At 41.5% G+C, this 12,056-nt stretch overlaps 1 protein-coding gene across 9 annotated transcripts in view; it reads left to right on the forward strand.

Moving 5' to 3' along the window:
• NSD1 (nuclear receptor binding SET domain protein 1) overlaps window positions 1-12,056 on the forward strand; it is a 119,249-nt gene that overhangs the window by 97,756 nt on the left and 9,437 nt on the right. For all 9 annotated transcript variants that reach the window (XM_053912968.2, XM_053912973.2, XM_053912966.1 and 6 more), the window contains 4 exons: window positions 2,445-2,557; window positions 8,897-9,166; window positions 10,417-10,533; window positions 11,775-11,916. In XM_053912968.2, coding sequence (XP_053768943.1) covers window positions 2,445-2,557; window positions 8,897-9,166; window positions 10,417-10,533; window positions 11,775-11,916 — 642 coding nt within the window. The remainder of the gene's footprint in view (window positions 1-2,444; window positions 2,558-8,896; window positions 9,167-10,416; window positions 10,534-11,774; window positions 11,917-12,056) is intronic.

Genomic DNA, 12,056 nt, shown 5'->3' on the forward strand with positions numbered 1-12,056 from the left:
AGGAGGGGTTGGCTCAACTATGTGCCTCAGTTTTCTCTTACTGTGCAGTGAGTAAAGTTTGCTCGGAGAATTCAATGAAATAATAGAAAAGTCTACTGGCAAGGCACATAGTTGGTATCCTATCAGTGATAATTACCTTCTTCTATTAGTTGTCCTTAGAAAGGCAATACAGGTATCTCTTGTTATTTGAATATATTTGGACATTGAAGTGTAAGGGTTCACATGATGAAGAGGGATTCTAAGTAAGTGAAACTCCCTGGTGAGGTACAGGAAGATAGTAAACAGACGAAACTTCCCATCTGGGGAATGAGAAAGATGTCTGAAGGAGAGAAATTTAATAACAAAGGTTCTATTTGCCTCCTGTTAATTTCAGTGGATTCTAACTGATCTGTCGGCCATGTGGTTTTTGTGTAGGTATAGGCGATCAGTACTAATAATGTAGGAGCTTGAGCCTTGTAGTCTCAGATGGCAACCAAGTAACGACATCTTTGCCGGTAGAGCTGAGCCTGATGAAGCTCTGGGATTATGTTCTTTCTATGCCTTGACCCTGGGCTTGCTGGGTGCCTCTGCCTGCAAAAAGCACATGTTTTTATGTGGGAATTGGACACGGATACCAGCAATCACAGTCTCAGTTACTGAGTGCTGTGGCAGAAGTGTGCATGGCATGCTGTGGGAGCAGACCGAGAGGAAGCGTAAATACACTGGGGGTTGAAGCTGGAAATTGTGGGGCTTCTTTGCTAAGTGATGCTTTGAAGAATTAACTGTAATAATAATAGTTACCATTGTTGTTTGGCAGTCCCAGTTCAGAGTTTGTTGTCTTCTTTAAATCCTTGTGGCAACCCTGTAAGTTAGGTGCCATTATCCTTATCTTCAGATGAGGAAACTGAGACACGTAAAAGTTAAAGTGATGGCCCGAGGTCCCAGTGCTGGTATGTGATAGAGGAAGGTCTCAGAGTCTAATTGTTGGTCTCCAGAATCAAATTTCCTAACCCTTGCACCAACCCTGAAGAAGTTACCATGTTGTAATAAGAAGAAGGCACATGTGAAAATGCACAATGAATCTAATGTGCCGAGTTAACAGCCTCCAAGTATTTAGCATAGTTTAAGCATGGGGTTAGGAGAGCAGTGGGCTATTTGCCTGAAAAGGTAAATGATTTGTATGGTCAGAGCAGAGTTTTAGAAATCTGTGAGTAGAGTTCAAGGCCACGGACACTGAGAGGCTGCCACCAGGACTGTCAGGGAGGTAGCTGTTGCAGTGCTTCTGGGCAGACAGGACAAGACCATCACAGGGAGGTGTCCACGGGTGGACAGAGAGGGATATTGGATAGACACTAAGTAGATGGACCAGGCAGGACATGCAGAATAATAAATAGGATGAAGGAGGCAGGGACCTGAGGACAATTTAGAGGACTCTAGACAAAACAAATTATGCTGGATGGTGACAGGGAAATGGAGAAAGCGATGGATTGGGGGTGGGATTTTCTTTTGAGAATTGACAGCATAGGGAAAAACAACAGAGAGGAAAGAGGGAAGAACTGGATTCTTTTTAGACTTTTTAACCTGGGTCAAGAATAATGAATTAAAATTTTAAGTGGAGAAGAATGAGAATCTTTAATTTTTAAAAAGTTTTTATGTATTTTTAGAGAGAGGGGGAGGGAGGGAGAAAAAGAAACATTAAGGGGTTGCCTCTTACATATCCCCAACTGGGGACCTGGCTTGCAACCCAGGCATGTGCCCTGACTGGGAATTGAACCAGTGACCTTTCAGTTAGCAAGCCAGCACTCAGTCCACTGAGCCACACCAGCCAGGGCAGAATCTTAAGATTTTGTTGGGTTTTTCAGATATTATAATCTTTCAAGCATTTTAAAATACAGGCCTTGAATGCTGAGTAGCTATGAAGGTCTGTTTTTATATCGTTAGAGCTAGTAGTTGCAGAAAGAGTCTTAGGAGAAGAGAGCACGACAGGTGCTCTAGAGAATAAGTAAGAAGGAGAGGAAAACTTCGACTCTGGATTTCTTTCAGAGGAACATGGCATGCACCTGTGCACCTGAGAGGCAGCATGTTTCTGGAAGCAGGAAGTTCAGGGTTCAGAAGAGAAATAGGTTTAAAGGCAGTGACTGTGCTGAGCAGACGCAGTCTAATTATCGTTAGGCAATGCTACATGTGGGCATTTTCAAATCATTTAGCTGTTTTTGTTTTAAATTTTCCTTTTAAGCTGGGAGTCTGTATTGTGCCATTTAGTGACGGCTTATTTTGTCTTCATGCTATTATCTGTGTACCCTGGGGACTATAACTTACTTGAAGAAAGTCACATATAATACTTAGTTATCCATATAGTGTCGGTGGTATTTGTCTAAAACATGAATTTCCTCCCACTTGGGTGGGGGATGGGGAAGTGAAATAAACAACTCCATTAAGTCACCTGTGCTGTTGTGTTTTCTTAGCTCTTCAGGAAGCTGCAGCAAGGTTTGAGGAGTTAAAGGCCCAAAAAGAGCTAAGACAGCTTCAGGAGGACCGAAAGAATGATAAGAAGCCTCCACCTTATAAACATATAAAGGTAAGAAAGGATCTCAGGAGACTCCATCTCAAGGAGAGACACTTACAGTTTGCCCTCTTCCCATCTACTCAGGACAAGAACTGGAAGCATAAGCACAGTAGTTTTTAGGTAGAGGTAAGAGCTTAAAAGAAGATAACAAAAAAGTTCCAGAGCACCATTCCTAGCAATTGTGTGCACTTTATAATACCATTGTGTGTTGATTTAGTCTTTGCCGCTTTGGAAAGTCTTCTCATAGAAGTAGATTGGATTAGATTTTGTTCATAGTCAACACCTTTCAGTTTGAAAGGGACCAAATAACCATGGTAAAAAATCACTAATTGCCCTGAGATAGTGTGGATAATACACGTGGTTAAGTCTTCTTGGTAACAGTTGATGCTGGATATTTAGGTGACTGGTATGACTAGGATTCCCATGGGCAGGAGATTGCATGTTAGGTGCAGCTAACCCTTAGCGCACCGGTGACAGCATCATCAACATTTACTACCTGGGTCTAATGAACCCTTTGTATTTTTTCATGTTTTTGAATCATTTTCATGAATAATTTATAGAATTAAAGGTAAAGGAATATGAATAACAAATTTATTAGACATTTTAATAAGTATTTACATTAAGACCTTTAAACCCCCCCACCTCTTTTTTTTTTTTTTTTTTTTTAAGATTTTACTTAGGGGAAGGAAGGAAGTAAGAGAGGGAGAGAAACATCAGTTGGCTGCCTCTTATATGCCCCCAGCTGGAGACCCGGACACTAGTCCTGGCATGCGCCCTGACCTGGAGTCAAACCAGTCAGCTTTCAGTTTGTGAGATGACACCCAACCGCCTGAGCCCCCCCAGTCAGGGCCCTTTTCAACAGCCTTCTAATCAAGTTAGTGTCAGTGCTCAAATACCAGACAACATAGAAGAAATAGTAACAAAATGAGATTGCCCAGGTTCTTCTGGCAGAATATCGTGATGGTGTTCCTAGATACTGTATCTTTGTCATTAGAAATGCATTGTTTTTGTGTTCGTAGTTTTGAGTTTCTGAAGTACATATTATATAGTCTAAGATTTCTCTTAGAAATCTATTTCACTACCATGTTTATTGTCTGGCGTGTTTTCAGTATGTCCCAAATATTCCTTTAGGACATCCTTAAAATAAAAACTGTATTTGTTGTTTTTCTGAAACTCAGATTTAATTGGGTGTCCTGAATTTTTATTTGCTAAACCTAGCAACCCTACTAAAAGCAGACTATTAAGATGTTAGGTCTAGACATAAAATTACAACTAAAATACAGAACAACCATCAATCAGAAATCAAGTTGAATGGAAGTGTGATGACTATGGAATTAAAGAAACCACATCCATCCAGACTGGTAGGAATGGCAGAGACGTGGAACGGGCTGGTCCCACATCCTCATGTGGTGGATAAAAATACGGGAGGGATATCTCAGGAGCGAGGAGTCCTAGACCCACACCAGGGCCCCCAGCCCAAGGTTCAGTGCGAGGAAGGTAAGTCCACATAATTTCTGGCTGCAAAAACCAGCAGAGATTGAGTCAGTGGAAGAAACTGCTGGAGGCCCAAGCAGTTCCCTTTAAAGAACCCACACACAGACTTGGTCAGACTCACTCCCTCTGAGCTCCAGCACCAGGGTAGCAGCTTGAAAGGCACCAGTGGGGAGGACCTGAAGTATCTGACATCAAGGTGAGAGCTGGGGGACAGCTTTCTCCCAGACAGAAAGGTAGGCAGAGACCATTGTCCCTTTTCTGAGCCCTCCTCAAACAGCTCCACAGAGCTGGCAGGTGGGTATCTGTATCAACCTGGCTAACACTGTTTGCCCTACCCTGGTTCCCCTGAGACTGTGTTCCATACAACTTATGAGGACACCCAAACTGTCAACTGGGACTTTTCCTTGTGAATGGTTGGTCTTGACTCATGCTTCAAAAATTCCTAAATCCTAACAAATAAGCAACAGCTGGCCACAGTAAGCCCCCAGCCACTGTACCTCTTGTTAAGAGGCCCCAGGCCTGACACTTGCAGTAGCCAGCCTAGATTCACAGCTTGGTTTTGCCTGGGAATCTCCAAGTCCAGCACGAGTAGCAACCATCTCAGATTGCTTTATAGCTCATACAGGGTGGCCCTGGGCAGAACACAGGTGGGGGCTGACCTTGGCCTGCACTACCCAGGAAACCCCAGAGCCTGTGTACCCAGTGGACAGCTACAGACCACATTGGAGCACCACTACCCTGCCCCTGCACAGCTGATCCTCCAAGGAGGGTGAAGGTTGGTGGTCACTGGTCACAGCCAGTCCTCATAGCTGACTGGCCTGGGTAAATCCCTCCCATTGATCCAACAGCTACATTGTTCTAATTGAAATAAAGAATAATGTACAGGAAAACAACAACAGAGTGAATTAAGCTGAGAATCAAATCAATGATTTGGAACATAAGGAAGCAAAAAACAACCATGCAGAACAACAAAAAGATAAAAGAATCCAAAAAAAAAACAAGGATAGTGTAAGTAGCCTCCGGGACAGCTTCAAGCATTCCAACATTCACATCGTAGGGGTGCCAAAAGGAGAAGAGAAAGAGCAAGAAATTGGGAATCTACTTGATAAAAATAAAGAAATCTTCCTTAATTTGGTGAAGGGAATAGACATGCAAGTCCAGGAAGCACAGAGAGTCCCAAACAAGATGGACGCAAAGATGCCCTCTCTAAAATACATGATAATTAAAATGCCAAAGAGTAAAGAGAAAGAGAATCTTAAAAGCAAGAAAAAAATGTAGTTACTTACCTACAGGAGAGTTCCCATAAGACTGTCAGTTGATTTCTCTAAAGAAACTTGGCAGGCTAGAAGAGATTGGCAAGAAATATTCAAAGTTGTGAAAAGCAGTGACCTATAGCCAAGATTGCTCCACCCAACAAAGATACCATTTAGAATTGAAGGTCAGTTAAAGAGCTTTCCAGACACGAAAAAACTAAAGGAGTCCATCATCACCAAACCATTATTATATGAAATGTTAAAGGGCCTTATTTAAGAAAGGGAAGATCAAAACTATGAACAATAAAATGGCAGTACCTACATATCTATGAACAACTGAATAAAAAACAAACTAAACAAACAAGGAGAACAGAGACAGAATCATGGACACTGATAGCATTTTGGTGGTTTCCAGATGGGAGGGGTGTACTGGAGATGCGTGAAGGGGTGAAGAGGCGAGGGGATGAAGTACGTATAGGTAGTTACAGAATAGCCATGGGGATGTAACGTACAGTACGGGAAATGCAGTAGCCAAAGAACTTATGCACATGACCCACGGACATGAACCATGGTGTGGGGATGGCCTGAGGGAATAGAGAGTGCTGGGTGGAGGGGGGCAAAGCAGGAGAAAATGGGGCAGCTGTAATAGTGTAATGAATGAAATATAAATAAATGTTAAACAGTGTTATGTCTAGTCTTTTATACTTTTAATAAAGATGATATGGAATTTTGAACAAAGCAGTTCAAAAAAATCCAAAGTGACTTCACTATTATGCTTTTGTGACTTCATTATTTTGCTTTTTTTTAAGCAATGTTAGGATTATTGATGAGTAGTGGTGAGTAATGAAATTATAAAATATTACAAGACATGGGAAAAGTAAACATTAAAATTCCATAATGTACAATATCTTAGATTTATAAAAGGGTCTAATGGACCTACATGGTAGTTGCAAAATAGAATGAGTTTTATTCCTTTTTATAATAAGTAAATTTTGATATTTGGTAAACCTTTAAGAATAAAAGTCGTAAAATATCAATTCTTATAAATAGAACTGCCGGGGAAACAAAAAACCTTCAAAACCTAAAACTGGGTCTGAATGTATTGGCACCTGGTGGGGTACCGAGAGAGGAACGGTGCATGGGGACGTGGCCCTGAGAGTAGTTAGGCCTCAGTGAGGGGTTTGTAATCTGGTTCTCAAAGCCATGGGTGTCAGGTGGCGGCCAGGTAGGCCTGTCACACACCAACCGTAGCTAGCCCAGTGTAAGGAACAGCTCCCTGTGAGGGATCTAATCGCAGAATTCAGAGGCCGATGTCTTAGTATTTCTTTTCACAAACAAATGTATTTCCAAGAAAAGAATTTAGAATGGGGATTGGCAAACTATGTCCATGAGCCAGTCCTGAATATTTTCTAACACATGAAGATTATATGAAATTGAAGTATTGTCCTCCATAAGTAAAGTTGTATTTGCACACAATCATGGGTGTTAACTTACATATTGTCTATTACTATTTTTGTGCTACAGTGGCAGAGTTGAGCTACATTCACCAGAGATCTAGAGCCTGTAAATGCTAAAATGCTTACTCTCTCGTCCTTTACAAAAAAGTATGTCACCCCTGATAATAGAGTTAGTGTTTACCTGCAATTACAAATCTACATTGTTCTTGCTTAACCATGAGTGTTTGGTTGGTTGGTTTGTTTTTGGTTGTGTCGTTTTTTCCTTTACGTTAGGCAGGAAACTTGGAATTAGTGATAGGTTAGATCAGGTGGTAAGAAAGAATGACCAAAAAATGGTTTTATGTAAAAGAGTAGGATGGAAGTTTTTGGGGAGGTGGGAGTTGGTTGGTGGTATTGGGTAGAGATTCTTCCTTGAATCAAAGGTGAATGTTCAGATGCCCTAAGTAGGACCCATAGTCTCAGGCGACTGAAACTCACGCAGCCCTTGTCTTCTCTCCCTGGAGAACTCTCTTTAGTAGCTTTGTGGCTTCCAGTTGCATGTGGTAAGAGTATTGACAAAAGGTTTACAGATTTTACAGGTTTACGGTATTTTAAAGAATCTGAGAAGAGATCCTGCAGTGAGATGTTCGCTCTTTTTAAAAAAGTTGTTACAGAGAACTGGGTTGAGGACGATCCATTTCTGCAGAAATGATCCATTTCTCCATTTCTGGGTGTAGATTTTGTAATATCTTGAAAGAATAGGAGGCAAACAGTAAAGTGATAGAAATGAAACCATTTAAAAATTTAGAGGATGGAAATAACTGTTTAGATAACTATAGTGATTTTAGATTGATTGGAATTGGCAATCTAGAATATTTGGTGTCACAATTAAAAGAAAGATAACTGTATCAGCCATATTTAAAAGTTGCTAGGCTCTGTACTTACTCTCACAAGTCTTGAAAAGTATGTCTTGCAAGTAAAACAGCTTATCAAAATCATGCAGCTCCTGAATAGTCAAGTTTTGTGTACGGGACAGGTTTCTGTAGATTTGCAGTGTGACTGTCCCCAGTGAAATGCACCAAGTGGGGGAGACTCACTCTCATGGGCTACAAGTCTGTCTGTAGTACGGAATGTCTGTTTTTTCCTTAGCATTGTTGCTGGTGTTTGTAAAAACTGGTGGCTTCAGTGTCACAGCAACAACTTGACCTTTATGTTTTATCGCTGTGGATTTTCACTGTAGTTTCTAGTATTAGCACCACTGCTGAGTAAAGTGCATGAGTGAGAGTGCTGTGGTCTGTAAAGAGATTTCAAATTATGATCGTAAATGGTAAAATACGTATTTGCATACAGGAGCCTCAGTTGCCCAAAGACATTTTCCTGCCACTTACGAGTATGGGTTTATTATGTAGCATCTAAAGTGCCACCATATGGCACTAGTAGAAACCAGTTCAAATTTCCTTGGCCTACCAGCTTTGAAGTTCTGCTTCTTTAAAATATTTTTTTTAATTTTGTGGGAATCCTATTTTGTATGTCAAGTCAGGCTTTATTTTTGTGTCAGACTGCCTAAATGTTCTGAAGGTTTTTTGTTGTGGTAAAATACAGGTAACAGAATTTACCATCTTAACCATATTTACGGGTTCGGTGGTATTAAGTGCATTCATAGTGGTTGTATTTATTGCCACCACCCATCTCTAGAACTCTTTGATCTTGGAAAACTGAAACTCTATGCCCATGAAATAACAACTCTCATTCTCTCCTCTTGGCCCTGGGCAACCACTTCTTTTTGCTTCTAACTTTAACTACTCTTAACTACATTATATAAGTGGAATTATACAATACTTGTCTTTTTGTGACTGGCCTGTTTTGTGGAACATAATGTTCTCCAGGTTCATCCATGTTGTAGCGTGTTTCAGAATTTCCTTCCCTTTTAGGCTGAATAATACTCCATTATCTGTACCACATTTTGCTTATCCATTCATATATCAATGGGCACTTGGTTTGCTTCCCACATTTTAGCTGTTGTGAATAATGGTGCTAAATCTCGATAGTTCAAAATCATAAAATGTGGCGTGCAACTTTACGGAAAAGAAAAGTCCCTTTTCTAGGTCCTGAGCTGTCTTGCGCTGACTTGCCCAACTGCTGTACTACAGAGTGTGTGTCTTCCCCAGGTGAACCGTCCTATCGGCAGGGTGCAGATCTTCACTGCAGACTTGTCTGAGATCCCACGCTGCAACTGCAAGGCTACTGACGAGAACCCCTGCGGGATAGACTCCGAATGCATCAACCGCATGCTCCTCTACGAGTGCCACCCCACAGTGTGTCCTGCCGGAGGGCGCTGCCAGAACCAGTGTTTTACTAAGCGCCAGTATCCAGAGGTGGAAATTTTTCGCACATTGCAGCGGGGCTGGGGTCTCCGAACAAAAACAGATATTAAAAAGGTGAAGAAAACTTTCCTTAATTTTCCAGGGTTTTTTTCTTCTTCACAGTTGCTTGAATGAGTAATTCTCGATGAATACGAGAAAATTGGTCATAGAGGACAATAATAGTGCAGGGATCAATCTCGCTATTGTATCTTGCCGTACCCTTCTGGAGTTAGAGCTTGAGAGCAGGCATTCTCCTTCGTCTGCAAGGTTTCAGTGTTGCTCGTGTTCACTGGGTGTGAGGATGAAACAACAGGGAAATGCATAGATACTGTGGCCTTACTTGCTTGTTTTTGAAAACCCCACTGCCTGTAGTTAAGAGAGAATAGTGAGCACATCATTCAGAGGTGTTAATCACCTGCTAATAAAATTAAGCATATTTTTACTGAGGGAAAATAAAGTAGCATCTTCAACTTCAAACTTGGAATGACCTTCAAGTGTCTATAAATAGGTGATACTGTATATTTTTTGTAAAGAACCAATTTTATTTGACATTTTAATAAAATAAACCTTACTCTGATTACACGTCCTGGAGAATGTCACTGATTTTGTTTCTAGGATAGGGCTTGAATCTGGTTTGGTCTGTCCAGTCGCTCACTGGCTGAGACAGCACACTGAGCATGCAGCGACCAACAGAGACCTGCTCCATGCTCTCATCAAGCTCGCGTTCTAGAGGGGAGCATTGAACAAGTAACCGCCCTCGACGGAAGCAGGATCTGTTCTGGAGACACATGGCCAAGAGCCTCAAACTTGACTGTGCTTGTCTCTGAAAATATTTTTAGTTGAGACTGGAAAAACAAGCAGTTCCTGGTTTAAGTCAGTGGAGTGCTCAAGCGTTAGGTATAGCGAGGGTAGCTGCGCGAAGCCAGTGTGACTGCTGCAGTGAGTCGGGGCGCAGTGGTGTGACGGGGAAGGGGACGGCAGGGCGTGTTCCAAGGAAAAAGAACCTACCTGGATTAGGGAAACTGACTTAACCAAAGTATTTGGGCAGGTAAATGGAGCCTTCATTGAAACTTCCATTTGGGTTGATCTTCGGTGTCCTAGGAGGAGTGGGGAGGTGGTTTTCATTATCAAGTAGTTGAAGCATCATATTTGTTATGTTTCTTGAATAAACCTTTGGTAAGGGACTCATTACATAAACATGAACTGCTTTGGAGAATTTGTGGAAAATCATGAATCTGTTCTTTTCATTTTGTTTTTTTCCAGTAAGGTATGCCTGTAAATAATGCGCTTTTTGCCATTAAGTCAAGAGCTGTTTCTTGTTCTAGGGTGAATTTGTGAATGAGTATGTGGGAGAGCTGATAGATGAAGAAGAGTGCAGAGCTCGAATCCGTTACGCCCAAGAACACGATATCACTAATTTCTATATGCTCACTTTAGACAAAGTAAGTAACGTATTGGGCAATGAGTGTCGTCCCAGCCATGGTGATAATAGGTATGTCATATCTTACCCAAAATAGTGTCTTTCTGCCCCAGTGTTCAGGGTCAATCAGGATTATGGAGTAGGTAGATTGCTCATTTCTGGCTGTACGGCCGAAGGCAGTGCTGCTGTTAGCATTCTTTTTGAACTATCCTGTGTAAATTGGAGACTCTCTTACTATTTTTCCTATAGGATTAAAACTTGAAGCCAGAAAAGTCAAGTAATTATTCTTTTACTCTTTTATCTTAGAAATTGAGAAACTGATTTGTTCCCTTGTTTGTTTGTTTTTTTTTAAGATTTTATTTATTTGTAGAGAGAGGAGAGGGGAAGGGAGGGGGGGGGAGAGAGAGAGAGAGAGAGAGAAACATTGATTTGATTGCCTCTCTCACGCCCCCAACCAGGGACCTGGCCCTCAACCCGGGCAGGTGGTGCCCTGACCAGGAAGCAAACCTGGCGACCTTCAGTTCGCAGCCCAACACCCAGCCCACTGAGCCACACCAGGAGAGCCTGGTTTGTTGCTACTTAATTTTAGTGCGTTGAGGTCTTGTAAATTGACTATTGAACTCAGCTTATGGACCCAAGTCACCATCTTGTCAATTATAGGAATTTATCTGATGAGTTTCATTTTATTGGTGCCTAAAATTATATTTGGAACTTATTTCTAATGCTAACATACTAATGTGTTTATTTTATGTGTGTCTGAGCTTCCTGTTTGTACCTGATTATTAGGTTTTGCTTGCTTTTGTTTTTTCCTTTCTTCCACTAGCTTTTGTAATAGAACTCTTTCCTAATGTGAAACTTTGTGAAAATTTATCAAGTTTTGTACCCTATGGTTTGTGAAGTCCTCACCTCCTGGTGTTCTGATCTTCATTTGGAATGGGTCTTGGCATCAGTGTTAACATTTCTGTTGAGCAATTTCTAATGTGTAGCCAGGGCTTGGGACTGTGTAATTTAGTGGATAGAACAAGCTTCTGCTTTCAGGATCACGTAGCAGGCTTGTTATAGCACAGATTACTGGGCCCCACCGCAGAGGTTCTGCTTTAATATCTGAAGCGCAACCTAAGAATTTGCATTTCTAACAAGTTCCCCAGTGAAGTACACTTGAGAGCCTCTCCTCTGAAAGAATCCGTGTGAATGAGAACCTCCAATGTGTTAGAATTCTCAGAAAGTGTCTGATGAGCAGCATCTGTTGGAATTCCGATCTAGGACCGGATCATTGATGCTGGTCCCAAAGGCAACTATGCTCGGTTCATGAATCACTGCTGCCAGCCCAACTGTGAGACACAGAAGTGGTCTGTGAATGGAGACACCCGTGTCGGCCTATTTGCCCTGAGTGACATTAAAGCAGGTAAGACTCACTTAAGGATTCCGGAGCTAAGAACACGATTAAAGTCCTGTATGTCCTATAATCGAAAATGAGGTTTGCAAAACTTCTGAGGATATATAAAAAACTTGCTGGGTGGTACCTGGCCTGGATTTTTTTGTTGG

The sequence above is a fragment of the Desmodus rotundus genome, chromosome 10 (genome assembly GCF_022682495.2).
Source record: "Desmodus rotundus isolate HL8 chromosome 10, HLdesRot8A.1, whole genome shotgun sequence".
NCBI classification, from domain to species: domain Eukaryota; kingdom Metazoa; phylum Chordata; class Mammalia; order Chiroptera; family Phyllostomidae; genus Desmodus; species Desmodus rotundus.